At 32.2% G+C, this 19,189-nt stretch overlaps 1 protein-coding gene and 1 pseudogene across 2 annotated transcripts; both read left to right on the top strand.

Moving 5' to 3' along the window:
* The window catches only part of LOC128163086 (uncharacterized), a 51,878-nt pseudogene extending 43,943 nt beyond the window's left edge, over window positions 1-7,935 (top strand).
* A 6,201-nt stretch (window positions 7,936-14,136) lies between these two features.
* On the top strand, window positions 14,137-18,642 carry LOC128163092 (uncharacterized). Of its 2 annotated transcripts, none has more exons than XM_052826580.1 (5): window positions 14,137-14,218; window positions 15,544-15,854; window positions 16,540-16,620; window positions 16,914-17,057; window positions 18,373-18,642. In XM_052826580.1, exons 1-5 carry the CDS (start codon window positions 14,213-14,215, stop codon window positions 18,623-18,625), a joined length of 795 nt encoding a protein of 264 aa, XP_052682540.1. In that variant the 5' UTR covers window positions 14,137-14,212; the 3' UTR covers window positions 18,626-18,642. The 2 variants fall into 2 exon arrangements, with proteins under 2 accessions (XP_052682540.1, XP_052682541.1); XM_052826581.1 differs by having other exon boundaries at window positions 14,145-14,218; window positions 15,547-15,854.
* Window positions 18,643-19,189: the final 547 nt, after the last annotated feature.

Raw genomic sequence — 19,189 nt, forward strand, 5'->3', positions numbered from 1 at the left:
TCAATATTATGCTGTTTGCAAATTGAACTATCTTCTCTGTGATGTTGAGGTTTTAGGCAATCCCAAATTCTTTTATATACAAAACACGTTCTTACAATACGCATACCGATGATGTTTGTGCTATATGTAATATTTTGTGTAAATCTTGAACAAGAATTAATTTTTGTTGTGGTTTGTACATGGTCAAATTCAAAAATAACACTTAAAAAATAATATGAAAGCGTTCAGCTTGAATCATGGAATTTCTATAAGGTTATAAGTCATAGGCGTTTGGCCAGTACTAGTAACCGAGAGGTTGACGGTTCAAACCCTTCTGTGGTCACTTGATGTTATGTGTTGTGCACTTATACAAGGCACTTTATCTACATTTTCTCAGTCCACCTAGCTGACATTGGGTAGCTGCTTACGTATACTGTTACGGCATTTTATGCTCCATGTACATATTTTGTAAATATTTTACTGTATTATGTAACATTTATATATTTTGTATATATTCCCTTTATATTAAGCATTATTGTATATATGTTCAAGAAAACAGAAAAAAAACCCAGAAAAAAACAAAACCAAAAAGAAATGTGGCCATAAATGTTGCAATAATTATTTTACTTAATAATTAGCTAATATTACTTTTTATGTCGAAATCTTGAAATACTTATTTCTTTAATTTTTAAATTAATGTGAATTGTTAAATAAGCCTCACAGGACCGCTTAGTATTTTAATTACATAATTCAACCTGTTTTGACATCTTACCTGGCACCTGTGAGCGTTTTAATTACATAATTTGAACAGTGGTTGTTAACGCTAATTATAATGATTGTTACCTGTTCGTTTCATTTTTATCCACGCCCATAAGTGTTTTATATTTCGGGATTCACTTTATGGGCGTGACTTTGTAATTATCGTCGAAATAAAACCAAAAGCCAAACGCAAATTGTCACCTTTTGACATTTGCAATCTAAATTTATAAACTTTATATTTTGGCCATATTTTAATATTTGGTTTTATTTCGAAGGTAAATATATTTTCATTTTATGTTATTTTTCTTTGTCAATTGTTTTATTGTGAATTTACACCTTTTGACATTTGCAATCTAAATTGATAAACATTATATTTTGGCCTAAGGGTGCAAAACACAGTTTTATAAGTTACGTTATATGGACGTTTTCAGATGAGGGGCAAGCAAAACTGACCCCTATAAAAAAAATTGTTAAAACATGTTACATATATATTTATATATCAATAGAAAGATAAAATTGTGCATTTTTTAAATATTTAAAAATAATGCACATGTAACTTAATGCTAGAATTTATTTGGCACTCAAAACATGCGGAAAAAAGACAAAAGGATGCCTCTAAATGCAGTACACCCATGCAGTTTAGGCTCCCCCTAAAAGCAGAATACAACCAAATCAGCCATTTTTATTTCTGTACATTTTCAAGAACAAGTCCTTAGGCATCATTTCATAGTATTTTCAGGGTACATTCGCCAGCTTTTTAAAGAGCTTTGTTACCCGCTAAAAAATTCATGAAATTCTGCATGTGTAAAATCCGGATGTTTTTGGAGTTACCGCCCTTTATTTTAGAGTCTCACTAAATTAATTTTTAAAATTTTTCTACATACTTTTTTCATGTATTCGAAAGATAATTCACTATATTATGCAACTGAGAGTATAAAAATTTTATTTTCATGTATACCGCATAAAAATAGCAGGAAATTCCCTACCCATCATGCTTTTCCTCAGAGAAAAACCCCCTGGATTTTATACGAAACTGTGTTTAGCTACCTTAGTTAATATTGGTTTTATTTCGAAGTCCCCGAAGATCCTTTATTCCCCGGTACCTCAGCAAAGCGAGTACACAAAGAAAAAACCGTTATAACAATACGCTGGGAGTTAATCTCAGACGGACTGGTGTCCAGTGTTATCCTGGGAGAGTCAATGAATCTCATCTACTTAGCACCTAGAAAATCGGGGATAAGCATCGGCTTCATGCACCAGCCTTATCCGCCGTTGTTGATGGGAGAAGAATTAAACTTTTTAAATGAGTGCGACGTTCCTGACACGGAAGTTACATTTACGAGGGTTGATCCAAAAGTAAACTAAAATCATGAAAAATCCGCGTAAAGTGACAAAAATTGTGCTTTGAGATATCTACCTATTTCAATTCAGATCTGAAAATTTTAATGCATTATTATAAATATTTCTGAAGATAATATGTTTTGTATAGCTTGAAGCAAGGATAGTCAACGGACGCTAGCGACGTCATTTCTGGATCTTTGGCGTTCTAGTAGAATGTCGTAATTTAGTACTCTATAAAAATTGGCCACGATGCTCTTTTTTACATTTTTTTTCATTTTTAGCTCACTTGAGCTAAAAGCTCAGGTGAGCTATTCTGATCACATTTTGTCCGTCGTCCGTCCGTCCGTCCGTCCGTCCGTCCGTCCGTCTGTCCGTCTGTCCGTCTGTAAACTTTTTACATTTTGAACTTCTTCTCTAAAACTGCTTATCCAATTTCAACCAAATTTGGCACAAAGCATCCTAATGGGTGGGCGAATATAAATTGCAAAAATAAAAGTCCGATCTGTATTCAAAGCGGAGAAAACCTTGAAACTGTAGAAAAAGGGGGGTGCATTTTTAAAAATCTTCTCAAGAACTACCGAGGGAAATTCAACGTAGTTCAGCATAAATTATCCTTATGGGAAGGAAAATATAAATTGCAAAAATTAAGGGGTAGTTTTGTTTCAAATCTAAGTTATTACGAAAATAATAAAAAAGGAAAGGCGTGTTTCAATCAGTTTAATAGCTTCGGGCTCGGCATCCGGTAAAATGGGTAGGCAAGACTTGGCCTGGACAAAACAAAAGATTGGCAGTTATTAATCTGCCAATCTCATTAAAATTTCAGGATATTTGATGGATCGCTAGTATATTTGTATTCGCTGTAGATATTGCTGCAAAATCATGCGTATTTGGATTTGACGATTGCCGATCTGCCCCGGCATTTATTTTGCCACGGCCCGGGTTTGCATACCCATTTTCCAAGACTCGTATTCCATACTTCTAAAACGAGGTTCTTTGTTTAAAGCAGCCATGACATTATACGAAAACTGGTCGATCTGACTATGATGAATTTGCTTGTTGTGCAACAGTTCGCGTATGAAGGGAAATTTTGAAACATGAAAAATATATTGGTGCCGATTTTGTGAAGAAAATTGAGGCTAAATATTTCAATGCGTTGACAGTTTTCACACATACGTTGGTGTAAGCTTGTTCTGATTTTTGTTTCGTTTTCATTATTTATGCTTTGTAACCTGGACACTATCGTCTGTATTTCGTGATTTTTACGTATCAAATCAAACAGACTTCGGTAAATCAAACAGTTACGTTAACTGTTTACCTGCGCAAATTAAGCAAAATCTGATGTAGGGGTACTGAAATACAATTCATTCTATCGGTAATTCGGCATTATCTTTTGCGTAATGGTAGATTAATGCAATAGGTTTTGTTGAGATGCTCGGCATTTTCTCTAGTTTATTCAGTTTAAATAGAGTTTGATATCGCTTACGGAAATATGTAGGTATATACATGTATATATATGATTCATTTCGAAAAAATAAATAGTGTTCTTTATTTGTTATACAGTCATGTAGTGCATGTTTCTTGTGTTTAATTGTTTACAATTTCTATTTACTAACCATATTTGAGTGTTAAAGGGTACCTGCAGCCAAGCCGATGTGAAACATATGTCAAAGAGTTTAATTACCAAAATTTAATGCAAAAAACCGCATCGAAATCGATGCAAAAATAACGGAGTTACGCCGCTTCAAAGTGGCTATTTTTACCTGCTTTGGGAAATCTAATCAAGAGAAAACAGAATGAGGCGATAACGAGGCTTCAGCGGAAGTGACGTCACGAGGTCAACAGGAGGGAAATTCCTTTACAAAGCTATACAAATTAAATTCAATTTTTAAGCCAAAATGATTAATAGAGGTCTGATGTTTTGACGTATCTAGATATTTAAGAATTGTAGATTTAGAAATTTGTATCCGTAATTATTTTATTACAGTCAGATTTATTTTTAAAGGATTTAAAAATTTGCTATTCTCGTCGCCCTTTTACCGATGAATACGTTATCTTAAAACGCTTGCATGGATAGATTTATGTTCATTATTCATTCTTTGATTACATAATATCCTTTCACACACGAGTGATCGGAGACAATGACACAGGTAAACAGGTAAACTAACAAAGCCAATGCTCCAGACACACGTGTATCTGGTGAATGTATATATACACATGGTACACGAGTCTGGTGAACAAAGAGAGGGTTTCACGCCTCTGGACTGGTAAATTGAATTGTGTATAATTAGCTACTCAATTGTTAAACAATAAAAAAGAAAAATAAATTAGACTTTGTGAATCAAGCATTCGTAAGCTAATATATGTATATATAGTCCATCAATCAGTGATTAAAGACTGTCAAAATTTTTAGTAAAAGTAATGTTCGAAGTAAATGCTTTTATTGTTACTTATCTAATCACTGAAATAATGACCAAATTTACAATGCAATTTAAACCTTTTTTATGTGATCAAGTAATTATTTCGGAAGTAATTACATTTACGTTGGTCTTAATTTCTTATTTAATCAAGTGCAACTTTCTTTCGAGCGCTATGGTCAGCAATTTGATTAACGCCTTAATTGTACATTACTTATTGTTATAATGACAGCGAATCATTATGAAATCTGAATAAACTTAAACATTTTGACAAAGGATGTAAATAAATGTAAAATGAAATTCCATTATCGTATTTTTAAAAGAATAGACAGACTTAATCATGCAGCCATCTTGGAAGTTCGCCTTGATCCGTTTATAATCCCGTGTTTGTTATAGAATGCATACTATTTTGATTGTTATTAGTCCTATATCATTATTATTGAAAAATCGGGCGAAATCATTTGTAATTGTATGCCTTATACGAGGAATAGACCCCACGTTACCTTTTACGAGATATGTATTATCAATATATATTATTAATCAGTTAATAATGTCACGGAAAAATCACTCGAAAGAATGACAATATTAACAAAATATGTTTCTTAAAACAAAAGTTTGATTAATTGCCATTTTGCTACATATGCTGTACATTTATATGCAAAATGTGTTACACATTTCACTAAATTCATGAAGCAAACAATTTTCCGATTTCGGCATTTTTGTTCGATAAAGAACGGGTTTAAACTCAAACAACAGTATATTTAGTCATCCAGGGTTGATAAGGAAATAAAACAACAGAAAAAAATGTTCATATACCGATAAAACAATGCAACAAAACGAACAGTTTTCATACGATATTCCTGTTTCTCATACAGTCGCGTTGACCCCGTGACGTCACAGTTCATATCGCGCCAAATCGGCTTGATTCAAAACTCGTTCAGGTGTGAAATCGGGTTTTCCCCAAATATCTCGAAAACTACTTATGCGATCGCTGTAAAATTTTCAGGATTATGTTTTTACACATAGATCTTCATTATATCAAAAATTGACCGGCACTGCAGGTACCCTTTAGCAAGATACAGAGATTTACTTACAATTCTATGTTTGTACACAGATCTTAAAAGCTAAAGATTAAAAAAGTAAAAAAAAATTGTCAATATTTATTACAAAAATTTCCAAAATCTGTTCTTCCAGAAACCAACTTATTGAATTGTAAACTTAACCTTTTTAGCTCACCTGAGGATGGGGGGGTCGAAGTTTAACAAATGAATATATAGAGTAAATCTTTAGAAATCTTCTTCTCAGAAACTAATCGACCAGGAAAGCTGAAACTTGTGTGGAAGCATCCTCAGGTAGTGTAGATTCAAAGTTGTGAAAATCATGACCACTTGGAGTAGGGTGGGGCCACAATGGAGGGTCGAAGTTTAACATATCAATATAAAAAGTAAATCTTTAAAAATCTTCTTCTCAGAAACTAATCGGCCAGGAAAGCTGATACTTGTGTGGATGCATCCTTAGGTAGTGAAGATTTAAATTTGTTAAAATCATGACCCCCAGAGGTAGGGTGGGGCCACAATGGGGGATCGACGTTTTACATAGGAATATATACAGTAAATCTTTAAAAATCTTCTTCTCAGAAACTAATCAGCCAGGAAAGCTGACACTTGTGTGGATGCATCCTCAGGTAGTGTAAATTCAAAGTTGTGAAAATCATGACCCCCGGGGGTAGGGTGGGGCCACAATGGGGGATCGAAGTTTAACATATGATAATATACAGTAAATCTTTAAAAATCTTCTTCTCAGAAACTAATTAGCCAGGAAAGCTAAAACTTGTGTGGAAGCATCCTCAGGTAGTGTAGATTCAAATTTGTGAAAATCATGACCCCTGGGGGTAGGTTTTGGCCACAATTGGAGGTCGATGTTTTACATAGGAATAAACAGAGTTATTCTTTAAAAATCTTCTTCTCAGAAACTAATCAGCCAGGAATGCTGAAACTTGTGTGAAAGCATCCTCAGGTAGTGTAGATTCAAAGTTGTGAAAATAATGATCCCCAGGGGTAGGGTGGGGCCACAATGGGGGGGGGGGTCAAAGTTTAACAAAGGAATATATAGGGTAAATCTTTAAAAATCTTCTCAGAAACTAATCAGCCAGATGATTCTTTATAATTGTTAAGACTTTGGCCCCAGGACAATTCTTTGGCCTCACGAGAAGGTTCAGAGTTTGATGTACGTTTATATCCCATATATAAACTAATGTTAGGGATCTTTTTTAGAACTGAACGTAGCTTTATGATTTACTAGTAGCTCATGATGTAAGAACCTAGTTTTAACTTTCCTTCAGAGCGTATATCTTCTGTCTATTTAATTTATTTATTAATATGACATATGTTTTTATTAGATATTGGAACAAGTTTAGATTACCCTGTTCAATCGCTGTCAATTTTAGGTTGATATGTCAATCCCAGTACATTTTCTAGTGATTTCTATTTATCGAAGCAAAAAACGCCCCGTATCACGATTCGTATATCCAGTCTTTTTCTTGCTCCTTCTTCCATGATCGAGACACAAAAGGTATCCCGTAGATATATGAAATGGAAGGTCACATTCCCTAGAATTTTTTAAAACAGAAAAAGTTGAAGATGTTTCAATATATTGGTTGTTTTTTGAAGATTAAATTTCTACATAAAAACAAACCTTAAAAAGGACATAAATTCACGACGCGGCGTTGTTATGCATATATCATGCTATGAACATCAATATCTTGTTAAGTGTTCAACGAAATTAAATCAAAATTTTACTTCAAATTAGAATTTTGATGTATCATTTTGTACAAAACAGCGCCAGTATGAAACGCGGTGCATAGTGTGACATAACCTTTGGATCAACCCTTGTTCTAATTATATAATGAAAGTTGAATATCAGATATAAAAAAATGAAAACAAGACGAAAAAATAAAGAGATGAAAACAAGATTTCGTTGGTAGAGTTTTAATTTTACAAACATCTAAATAATATTAAATAATTTTTTGATAAAAATGTAAATTTTTGATTTACTTTGGTCAATAAACGTTTTGAATGTTTGATGTAAATACTGACCTTAAAATATGATCTTACTAAGTATCCTGTGTATAATGTTTTGATATGAACAGGTTATCGTATAAAAATCAATGAATGTAAATGATACTGCGTATTATTAAATACAGCATGAAACATAAACGCAATGAAGCCAACCAGTCCAAATAGAAGTAGATTAACAAAATAAAAGCGACAAAGGACAACCAAACAAAAAAGAGCAATATGCATCTTTTGTCAAGGCAATTGGTGAAAAGAACATGGCTACTAAGCACGTGGACGACTTTATTTACACAGTGGGTATACCCGGTATGAAGGTCAAACCACAAAACATTTTACGCGCATTTTTTATCGAACGCGGAAAGGGCTAATGAATCTTGTAAAAAGATACGATTATATTCGAAGACCCTGTAAGTTATTATAGGGGTTCTGAGGGAATAATTTTTGTTTCCGGGATGGGGATAGGACCTACTCTTTTTCGTTAAATTCATTCATTTTAATTAGTTAATCATTTTCAAAATTATCGGAATTTCGATATAACCTTTTAATGCGTCGTTTAAAGTTAAGTCAGTCTCGGGGAGGATTCGACCAATCTGCGTTCGAGTAAGAAAGAAATAGGCAATATTTAAGAAATGCGGGTGGGCGATCTGGGTCCAAGCGAAAGAGTTTGAAAGATAATAACACTATTTTTACATAACAAATTTAGCCATTTTATGTTAAAATTGCAATGTATTCCAACGTTGTTTGCGTTGTTTTTGACATATTTATAAGTCACATCTTAGGGTAAAACAAGGCCATTAATTCAACTCACTTTTCTAAAATATGACTGAATGGAATTGTTCTGCCCTTAGTCGGCTTTTATGAATTTGGATGTTAATTTCAGTTAAATAAATAAGTTGTTCTTTTTTGTCACACGTAATCACATTCCTTTTAAAGTAAAAACTATAGTACGAGAAAAAAAGAATGTGTTTTTTTGTTTCAAATATAAATGAAAGAAATGTGTATTATATCACCTTACCTAATACATGTATTAAATCAAATAATATAAAGCAATCTCAATTCCCTTTAAAAAAAAAAGAACTCGTTCTTACAACAGACCTACATATGATGCTTTGTGATCTTCCGTTTTTCGTGCATGGACTAAATCTTGTATTGAAATAAGAGGTCACCTTTGATATTTTTTTTTCTTCAAGGGTAATTATTTTATTTAATATTATGTGAAAAATGTAAAAAAAAAATTAATTTTGTTTTTGTTTTGTGCATGGTCAAATTAAACAATAACACTTAAAAAATTAAATATGAAAGCGTTTAGCTTGAATCATAAAATTGTTATAAGATAATAAGTGAAAAGCGGAGCTCAGAGGTCATAGGTGTTTGGCCAGTACTAGTTACCGAAAGGTTGCTGGTTCAAACCCTGCTGTGGTCACTTGATGTTGTGTGTTGTGCACTGAAAGAAGACACTTTATCTAAATTGCCTCAGTCAACCTAGCTGAAATGTGGTACTGGCTTACGTTGGGAGTTAATCTTCGATGGACTGGTGTCACATGCCATCCAGGGAGAGGCAAAGAATCTCATCTACTTAGCACCACGGAAGTCGGGGTTAAGCACCGGCCTTATGCACCGGCCTTATCCGCCTTTATTGCAGGGAGAATAATTTAACTTTTTAAACAAGTGACACGTTCCTGACACATATATTAACGAATGATGAAATCATTCAATCCGTCCCAGTCATTATGTGTTCCCACTATCTTTTTATGTACACAGTTCAATCATTGAACGTAAACATCAAAACACGTTATCCTTTATGAAAATCAATGCAATTTTTGCGAAATAACAATATCATATCATCTTTTCGCTGAAGTGAATTATCACGTTGATCATTGAATAAAGCCTAACATATTAAACGTATCAGAACAGAAGCGTGAAAATTCATCTCTAAAAATCTATTTGTACAAATATCTTTACTGGTCCGACAAAAACGGAATAAATTGCATATTTCTCTTCATATTGAGTTTATAACTGTTTGAATTAGCAAATAAAATAAATATTCTTAACAATGTTTGCTTCCTCCTCTATAGCCGTATTCATATACAGTGATTTTTTTTCATGTTTTGATATTTGAAATCATAAGTAAATGAATAATGTATTATCAATTTGTTAATTTTTTTAATTTATAGTATTCTGGTGTATTTATTTGCGAAACATTTTAAATGCCAATATTATCAAAACAAAGCTGATAACTTATAAATGCATGTACAATGTAAGAAGTCTGAAACCACATTTTTAAAATTAAATAAAGAAGACTTCTTAAATAGATTTTGAATCTACATATTAAAAAGGAAAATATTTTTAAAAAACAAGAAAATGCTTAAAAGCGTATATTCTGATCGGGGGGGGGGTGTTAAAAAAAATTATAATATACACCAGAAAGGGTCACTTGATTTAAAAGCTTTGACAATAAAATACTAACCAGATAATGAAAGTTCAATATCATTTTAAAAAACTGCAAACAAGACATAAAATATGGAGAGGTAAAAGCAAAACTTGGTTGGTAGAGTTTCAATTTTACAAAAAATCTCAGTAATATTTAATGATTTTCTTAAGCAAACGATGGTTGTAAAAAGAATGTGAATTTTCGATTTGCTGCTGTTATTAAACGTTAAATATGTTTGATTTAAATACTGATATTACAAATAATTTCACTGAGCATCCTGTGTATAATGTTATGATATGGAGATATTTTTTTTCTCACATAATGTCGTTCCGTGTCTCTGATAAAGTAATACGTATCAAACTCATCAGCAATAAAAACAATGTATTGCTTTTTTAATGTGAATGCTTTTTATATCAGATTTCTATGTAAAAGATTTTCGACGTATTTACCGCTGTATTTGAAAGAATGTTTATCATATCGTTCTTAATATCTAAAGCACCTAGAACCAAATAAAACATTTTAATTTTAAACAAAGGACACAAAATTAAAACTTTTTTTTTCATCTCAATGTCTCGTATACATGTACCTAGATTGTTTATCTTTTTTTATATCTTTTAGTGAAGTGAAAATGTAGAAAATATGAATCATGGTCATGTAACCATCCTATCTTAAAGAATATTGGTAACAACTGAGAAAATAAAGTTCTTTAGACGACGGACGACTCAAAAATGAATAAAGGATAAACATCGTTCTCATAAAAAGAATAAAATTCAATAGCATTAATTTCAAAACGCGTTTCTTAAGCCTCTTGCTTACGTAAGGTACAATATCCACATCTGCTCAGGAAGACAGCTACTTTAAAAATTTAGTTACAGTTAAATCAACATACAAAACTTACAGTATACTTGTGCATTTGAAATGAAAATATATTTTTAACGAACAGAGGTATAACGGTTTAGTTCTAAAAACTGTTTTTTGTCGCAAAACTTGTTAAAGGCAAGTAAATATTATGTTATCGTAGATGCAAGTAATCGTAAATTTATAAAAACATTTAAAATCATTTCATTTCTATATCTAAATATCGTGGGTTTTTTCTTCTTCTTTTTACGTATAACTATAATCTACACCTTACAATTTAAATATATGATGACACTTTAGTTTTAATGTTTTTTAACTGTTTAATGTTTAGTGAGGTACTCAACTCGCAAACCTCACAACCAATATTCAGTTTTTCCTACATACATTTTATTTTATTTTTCAATTTTAGTTTTGATGATGGTCTGATCCAACAATAAAAGAACTTGTTCCTTTGAGCCAAGAAATTCATGTATGGTGTAAATGTCGATGAAGACAATATAACAAATATGATATTAACTCAAGACATGAAACTGACTAATGGCAGAAAAGGTGTTTCTCTTTACCGCTGCCAGGTTTGGTCTTATTTGTGTGTTATAAAAAATATTAAATTTCATAAAATTAAATACAAATATTAGAGTTAGAGCAAAGAGGTGTAGTTATACACATTGCAATTGAAGTATGCTAAAAATTTCTCACAAACTTATGGTTTGCTGTTTAAGAGAGGTTAAATTTTTCTTATTTTTCATGCTTCAGATATCTTTGTTTTAAGAGAAAATATATAATGTTTTCTCTGCATTACTTTTTTCAAATGGCGTCAACAGATATATTGGTACATGTAAAAAAATTAAGCCTCTGTTTCAAACAGTGTATGAGGAGTAGCGATAACAAGCAGTTTGTTCAATAGGGGCAATAACTCTATAACCAATTCAAACTAGGGTCTAATATTTTGAAATGTATGAAGTCCTAATATATCCATAAAACGTTTTTTACACCTACTTAAAGCTGAACACCGCTCGTAAATAGGCACCGTCACAGATACCTGGTATATAAACCCTTCGATTCCGATACACCCGATTGCACACCTGAAACTCGTGGCCGACGTGTAGTATTCCTTTCGTGGTCTTTCGATTTAATGCATTTATTTCTTATTCTATGTGCATACTCTGTTTGTAAATAATGCATTGACCAAATTATTTGATGATAGTATTCTCCTGGCTTTAAAAAAATGCGTAAAATTTGATAATCTCATCGCGACCGAATAACACAGCGAGGCGAGATGTACGTCCACACAGGTGAGACCTCTACAGCAAAGTACTTTGAGCTGTTTAGAGGTCTGTGCCTTATATAGGGGTTGTAGGGACAGCAGTGATGAAAGAGAAATATGGCGGACAGTGCCTATTTACGAGCGGTGTTCAGCTTTAAACAAAAGATATGTTAAATTTAATACAAAAACCGTCAAATGACCTCGATCTTTAATATTTTTGTCATTTTGATCCGCCAAGGTAGACGCTTTTTTTCAGGTGGCCCGATGTATCTATGATTGTTGGTTCACAAGATTAGGTGTTTCTCTTGAAAATGTGTAGCTTTCATGGGCAACAACTGCTAAAAGGAGGCATCGGACCCTTTCAGTATGAATAGATTGAAGGAACATCTGAGTGTACTAATGGCATTGGTAAAAGTTTCAAGTCTCTACAGTGTACCTCTAAAGGTTTATGAGGAGTAGCGATAACATGTATTTTGTACAATAGTAGCATTCACTCTATACAAATTTTAAGATAGGGGATAAATACAATGTAGTTATATTTTAAATTACCCTCAAAAGTCTTACTACATCCATGAAAAAGTTTCTTAATATCTTCAAAAGGAAAAATGAAAACTCATTAATAACCTCTCTGTCAATTTGATCGCCCAAGTAGACGCTTTAATCCCAGGTGGTCCGATGTCTCTACGAGGTATGGTTAAAAAGTTGTGTTTTATGGAATGTTCAAAACTTTGAGAGGAAATAACTGCGAAAATGAGACATCGGACCCTTTCGGTATGATGAGATGGAAGTAGCATTTAAGTGAAGTTGAAACATTAGTAATAGTCTCAGGTCTTTACCTCTAACGGTTTAAGAGGAGTAGGAATAACATGCTTTTTATACACAAGGGCAATAACTTTGTTAATTCTGAGAGTTATTAAGGCAAGGGTCATTCGGTACCACTACTTTTAATGGTCAATTACTTAAAGAAAAAAAATTGTTTCAATATTTCCAGAAAAAAGCTGTCACCAATAAAAATAAGAAAAACATATGATAAAATAAGATCGTTCACCTGAAAGGTGGAATGACCTTACAAAAAACACATGGCTTTTATTTGTTTTCTTTTTCTGTCAGTTTTCTTATTCTGTCAATATGTTCTTCTTTCCAGTTACTCGCCCTTCTTCTCGTCTAATGGTCTTTTGTTGGAATTAAATAAAAAGTCGATAAACAGCAAAACATTGACTGTCAAGTCAAATTTTGACAACAAAATATATCGATGAAAGGTATAACATAAACATTGTTTTCGTTTTGCTTTGCTTTGTTAGTCACAATTCATTGACTTCAATTGGGCCATTTCTGTATGTGGAAATTCTATTTATAGACACAGGGGATTTCTTTCTTAATTACCATCGAAATGTCTTCTAAGTTCTTTATTTAAAACAAGAACAAAATGTTATCTCAAGGAGACTGGCTAATTTCTTATACATATATCAGATATACTTCAAATGTTTAGAAATGGTTTTATTTTAAGCTAAAAATTATTAATTTATTTTTAATTAAAAGAAAAATTCTAAACATTTTAGCTTTGAATTTTTAATATTGGTTTTGTATAGCTTTATACTGATCTTTTTTTCTCAACGAAATCAATGTAATTTAGATAAGACCTAACCATCCATCCCCTTAAATACCATACATGAAAAGAATTGTTGAATAGCAATCATCTCTCTGTGCTAAAACAGGATTTTCTTTATACGAAATATTACAAACATCCTTACATTAGTAAAATTTATTTATTGACCTGGAAACATTTATGCAAATGTGATTTTGTGTCCCACATTTTTTTTCAAGGTTGCACATAAATATTTGTATATGACTGTTGAATCAGATAAGAATCGTTTGCGTTAGTTTCCGAGAAACGAGAAAAAAAGATGAACCATCAAAGGAATTTTTGTGCAGATTAGAATAATTTTATCTAAACATCATAATCCCACTTTTAATGTCCAAATTATATTTAACCCTTGAATTGTTTTTGAGAATGTTTCATATTCTTTTATAAAAATTTTGTATATAAATAGAGGATGTGTGTTTAAATTTTCACTTCAAGAAGGAGTTCAAAATGAAGGTAAATTAAATTCATTTGTATTGTATAATTCTATTTCTCAAACTTCTAGTAACATCTTTAAGATTATTCAAGTTGTTTCTAAAAACCTAAACAACATTTTGGTAAAAGTTAATTAATGTTAGATTTATGAAAACAATTTTTGTGTTTCTTGTCTTCAAAAGTACCACTCGAGTTAAACAAATCTTGAACGCAAAATGTAGCTACAAGGCTAACAACTAGTTGAATTATAAAACTAATTAAGCTAGAGGGCCAGCAACTAAAGTTAGTGAGGAAACATCTACCAGTTAAGCTAAAGAGTTAACAACCAAAGGTAGCTAGAATTATTTATCAATTAAGCTAGAGGGCTAACAACTAAAGCTAATTAGAACATGAACCCAATTAAGCTAAAGGGTTAACAACCAAACCTAGCTAGAATAATCTACTAATTAAGCTAGAGAGCTAACAACTAGAGCAAATTAGAACATGAAACCAATTAAGCTTAAGGGCTACCAACTAGGGCTAGTTAGAATATGAATTTTGTTTTATATAATAAAGTGAGTAAATATGGTAAATATTGACGCTCTTTAGAAATTAAAAAAATAATTGTACAGTTGAAAGTCAATTTTTTTAGAATGAAAATAAAGTTATTATATACATTTCAAACTTATTAAGCTAAATGGGATATATAACAGAGATTTTGTAATTACTGGATAATTTAGCTAATCTGATAAGTAAGTTTTTCTAATAAGAAAACGTCTGACATTATTATAATTTTGAAAATAATGCAAAAAAGATATGGCACTTTTACATATATTTGTTAATGGTTCATTGGCTATACATATAACTTTCGAATCTTTTATGATAAAATATCTTGGTTTGAACTTTGGAAGTCAGTGTAGTCTTTACTCCAGTTAACTCCAGTTTGCGAACAGTTCACGGAAATTAGTATACGTAATTTAATGTATAAAACATATAAACTGTATCTTTGGTTTCTTCCTTCCATCTTCGTTACTAACGATTTAAGTCACTTACTCATATTTCTACTTTTTAAAACAAAGTACAGAATTACTGATTTAAATTGAGATTTTTCCCGAAGGCTTTTCAAAACTGTCTCTTTGATGATAAACGTTAAATTCTTCAGTTGGTGTGTGAAAAAAAGTATGACAGTGGGTCTCAAACGAACTTTGAAAATAATCAATGAGACTTAATGTTGTAATTTGAAAAAAAAGTCAAAATGCGTAAAAAATTTTTCAAAGTGCGTTGCCACAATGTCTAAATATTTTACTGTGGAATAAATGAATATGCTACAACGATTTTCTTTAATTTTTTTTATTTTTATTTCATAGCAGACTATAATAGTTTACTTAGGCCTTCTTGTCGTGGTTTTCATTGGACAACATGTGTCAGCCCAGGTGGATCCTAATAAAGCTACTGAAGTTGATCAGCCAATAGGAGCTGAAGAAGAAAGGCCCTCTGAACCACTTCCTGTTGTTGATCAAAAAGGCGACATCGCAGAAAGCCCTGTTGGAAGCTTCTCATCTTCTCGTGATTCAGGTTCTATCTATGGTGGCTACAATTCAGAGGATTGCTGCTATAGAAATGGACCCACAGCTCCTTCACTTAGCGTGAACGACCAGAGTCAGTCTGAACATGTCAGGTAAACCATGTTAGAAGTACTTATCAAAACACATCAGTGAAACGCTGGGACCTGTGGTCCCATATTTATCTCAATTCTGCTTTGTTAGATTCAAATGTTTTTTCCCAAAACATTCAAAACTTCTGTACGTTGTTTTGAAGCTATTTTTATCCTGATAATTGTGCCATATCTATAAAAAAAAAAGAGACAGATGATTTAATCATTTAGTTTGATTTCATGTTTAGTTTCGGGCAGCGAGGGTCATTTTAAAAGAGTGTATTGGAGTTGCAAACTTGAGATTTGATATTTCTAAACCTTTAATACCGGAAAAGCCTTGATTTAAGCAGTGATCCATAACTATTTCCTTAAAATACTTACCATATGGATAAACCTATGCTTTTCTAATGTTTTGTATAACGAAGGTTGCAATTCTCTTACTTAGCAATCAGGTATTTGGTCTTAAATAACGGAACTTAGTAAATAAAATGCCTTCATAGTTGGAAAGAAAAACTGATTAGCCTAATATTTGTTGAAAAAAGAATTTAAATTTGCAAAACACGCGCGCTGACCTATTTTTCAGAGAAACTCATTTCAAATGAAAACGGCTATTAAATCATTTTATCATTATACTATGAAGACGTGAATCATATATGCCTTAAATGAGATGCATAGCAAACAATGATGTGTACATATATTTTTATTGAAGGAGGAAGATAGAGTTCATGTTGTGCAAAAACGCTGCGGTTGAGCAGGCAATATCCAAAAACCCAATGAACTGTGAAAAAAGGTACAGTTCACTCTTAAGAATAATGAAAGTAATATCACTTAACAAGGTCAACTGTAATCGTATTTTACCCTTATTTGTTAATTTGCACGTTTATTGTCTTATTATTAAGTACTTCACTTAACTTTACTTTCCGGATACTTGTAGAATTTATACAGTTTGCCTAATTACTATGCAAAGTTAAAAAAAAATCTTTTTTAAAATTATGATATTCGAATCGCAATATCGTTGTATATAACAAGAGAGCATGTCGATATAATTAATTCAGCTTTCTGTCATTTCGTTGCCTTTACAAGGCACTGGGGATCAGCGGGTCTCGAAGACAACTGTTCATCCAGATTCCTCCGAGCTACTGAGGTTCGATACCGGGGCAACACGTGTTACATTGTGAGACCCAATCAGCAATGTGTAACCTACAGAAACTGCAGACGTCGCAGAGGGTAAGAATCAAATTGTGACTTTTAAGAAACAAAGTGTAGATCATTCAGCCTTGATAGAAAAAGGTAAGATTCAAATTCTAACGTTTAAGTTAAAAATACCTTTAAAACTTTGACGCATATACCTTCAGTATGGGAAATTAACAAACGATAGTAACCGCTAGCTGTAAAATGTATTCGTTCTTTCAGTTTATTTTAAACAATTCAACAATAAACAAAAGGATGTTTACCATAGTATGGCATTAACAAGACCGATTCAAGATCGTACGATGTTGTGCGGGTTTTTTTTTAATTTCACGAGTCAAATAACCATTATTATAATTTTGAAATTGTATTCATCATCAAAATTAAAATGATCCAAAATCGTAAATGAACAAATAAAAATATGGTTCCAAAATAAATCATAATAACTTTAGAGGCAAGTACCTACAAAGTCGGGACTTTATAAAAATATTTAAGGTAGAATTAATTAGACTTGATGTCTTTAAATATAGAAACGATTGAAATTTAAAATCAAGTTATCTGCTTTGTTCTAAAAAAAAACTTTTATGACGTAGAGAAACTTAAATTGTATTTAACCTGAATATTAAGCTAAAATGAATGAATATCATATATTTTTTATTGTTAATTTTATGTTAAAAATAAAAAAAATATGAAAGATAACTTATTTAACCATCGTTATCGCCATTATGTACTTAATAAAATGTTGCAGCTTTTTATATTTCTTTTTTACATGTTATCATATGTGCTGTTCTACTTAATCAGTTAGTTTGCTGCTTAAATAATTAGCTAGTATGCTACTCTTGCCAAGTATCCCATTTGATGCTCTCGCTAATAAGCAGAGCTGCTCATGTTAATTGCCTCTTGTGTAACTCTTCCTAATAAGCTTGTTGGCTTCTCTTGTTAATTCCCTCGCGCGCTGCTCTGGTAATTGGCTCGTGCGCTATTTTTGTTCATTACATTACCCACAACGTTATATTTTACAAGAAAAATGATACGCTATGATTGTAGCACTATAAGATAGAATTAACGCACGATAGAACAGGATACATGCACAATACGATAGAATTTATATTTGATATGAATGAATTGTAAAATGAAAATAACGTTACGGGCCCAATAGCTCGTCTGCTGTTGTTCACAAGCTCGTGTGCTACTGTTATTATATAGCTTATATGTTGCATTTCTTAATTAATACATGCGCTGCTCTTGTTATACGCTCGTGTACTGTTATTCTTAGTTAGCTCATGTGTTGTTTTTGGTAGTATCACGTATGCAATTCTTGGAAAGTAACTCGTTTGTTGTTTCTCTTATTCAGCCCGTGTGCCTATGGTGGAGTTATTACAAAGGGTAGACGTTCGTTTCTGCATGGCGTTTTCAGACGACAGATCTCAGACAAAGGAAAGGATCCTTGTTACGGAACGTCTATGTCGTCCAGCACATGTCTTCCAGACGGCTACAGAACCTTCTACGTCTGGATCTACTGCGATTACTATGGCTTCAGACTGATCAACATTGAGCTGCCACAGTGTTGTTCATGTAAAAAATACAATAATTGCTATTATCAATAAAGCAACGTAAAAAAGTACAGTCTCTGTTCTACTGATATAAAAACATTTTCAAAAACTATCAGGATATTTTGTATCCCCAGTTTTTGAGGCATTATATAATATGGCATGTTTGCCCTTGGTTCTCAGAGAGAATATTGTCTGTAAATTTCTTCCAACGATTTGGTTAATGTTTAAAATATTTACAATCAATTAAGTAATTAAAGTGATGGGCATTCTACGCCCTGTTTCTATCCGGTTTCAACTGCTAAACATAAAACTGGTATCTCAACCTTGTTCGGATTCACCACACAAAGCACCTTGACTCAATTCCTTGGGCTTCTTGTCACTGGTTCATACTGAACCCTATTTCTTATTTCTTCATCCTATATCTTTCTATTTCTGTCTTTTTTTCACAAGCTTACTCTTTTGCTGATCTCTGACAACTTTCAAACATTCCACAGCACATTTGCTTATATACTTTTGGAATAGTCATCTCCAGGGGTGTTCGGGTCATTTTAATTCCCAACTTTAAAAATATTCATCAAAACGTTTATTTTGATAGGTCATAAGCATCGTTCAGTGTTT

This window comes from Crassostrea angulata, chromosome 9, assembly GCF_025612915.1.
Source record: "Crassostrea angulata isolate pt1a10 chromosome 9, ASM2561291v2, whole genome shotgun sequence".
NCBI classification, from domain to species: Eukaryota; Metazoa; Mollusca; class Bivalvia; order Ostreida; family Ostreidae; genus Magallana; species Magallana angulata.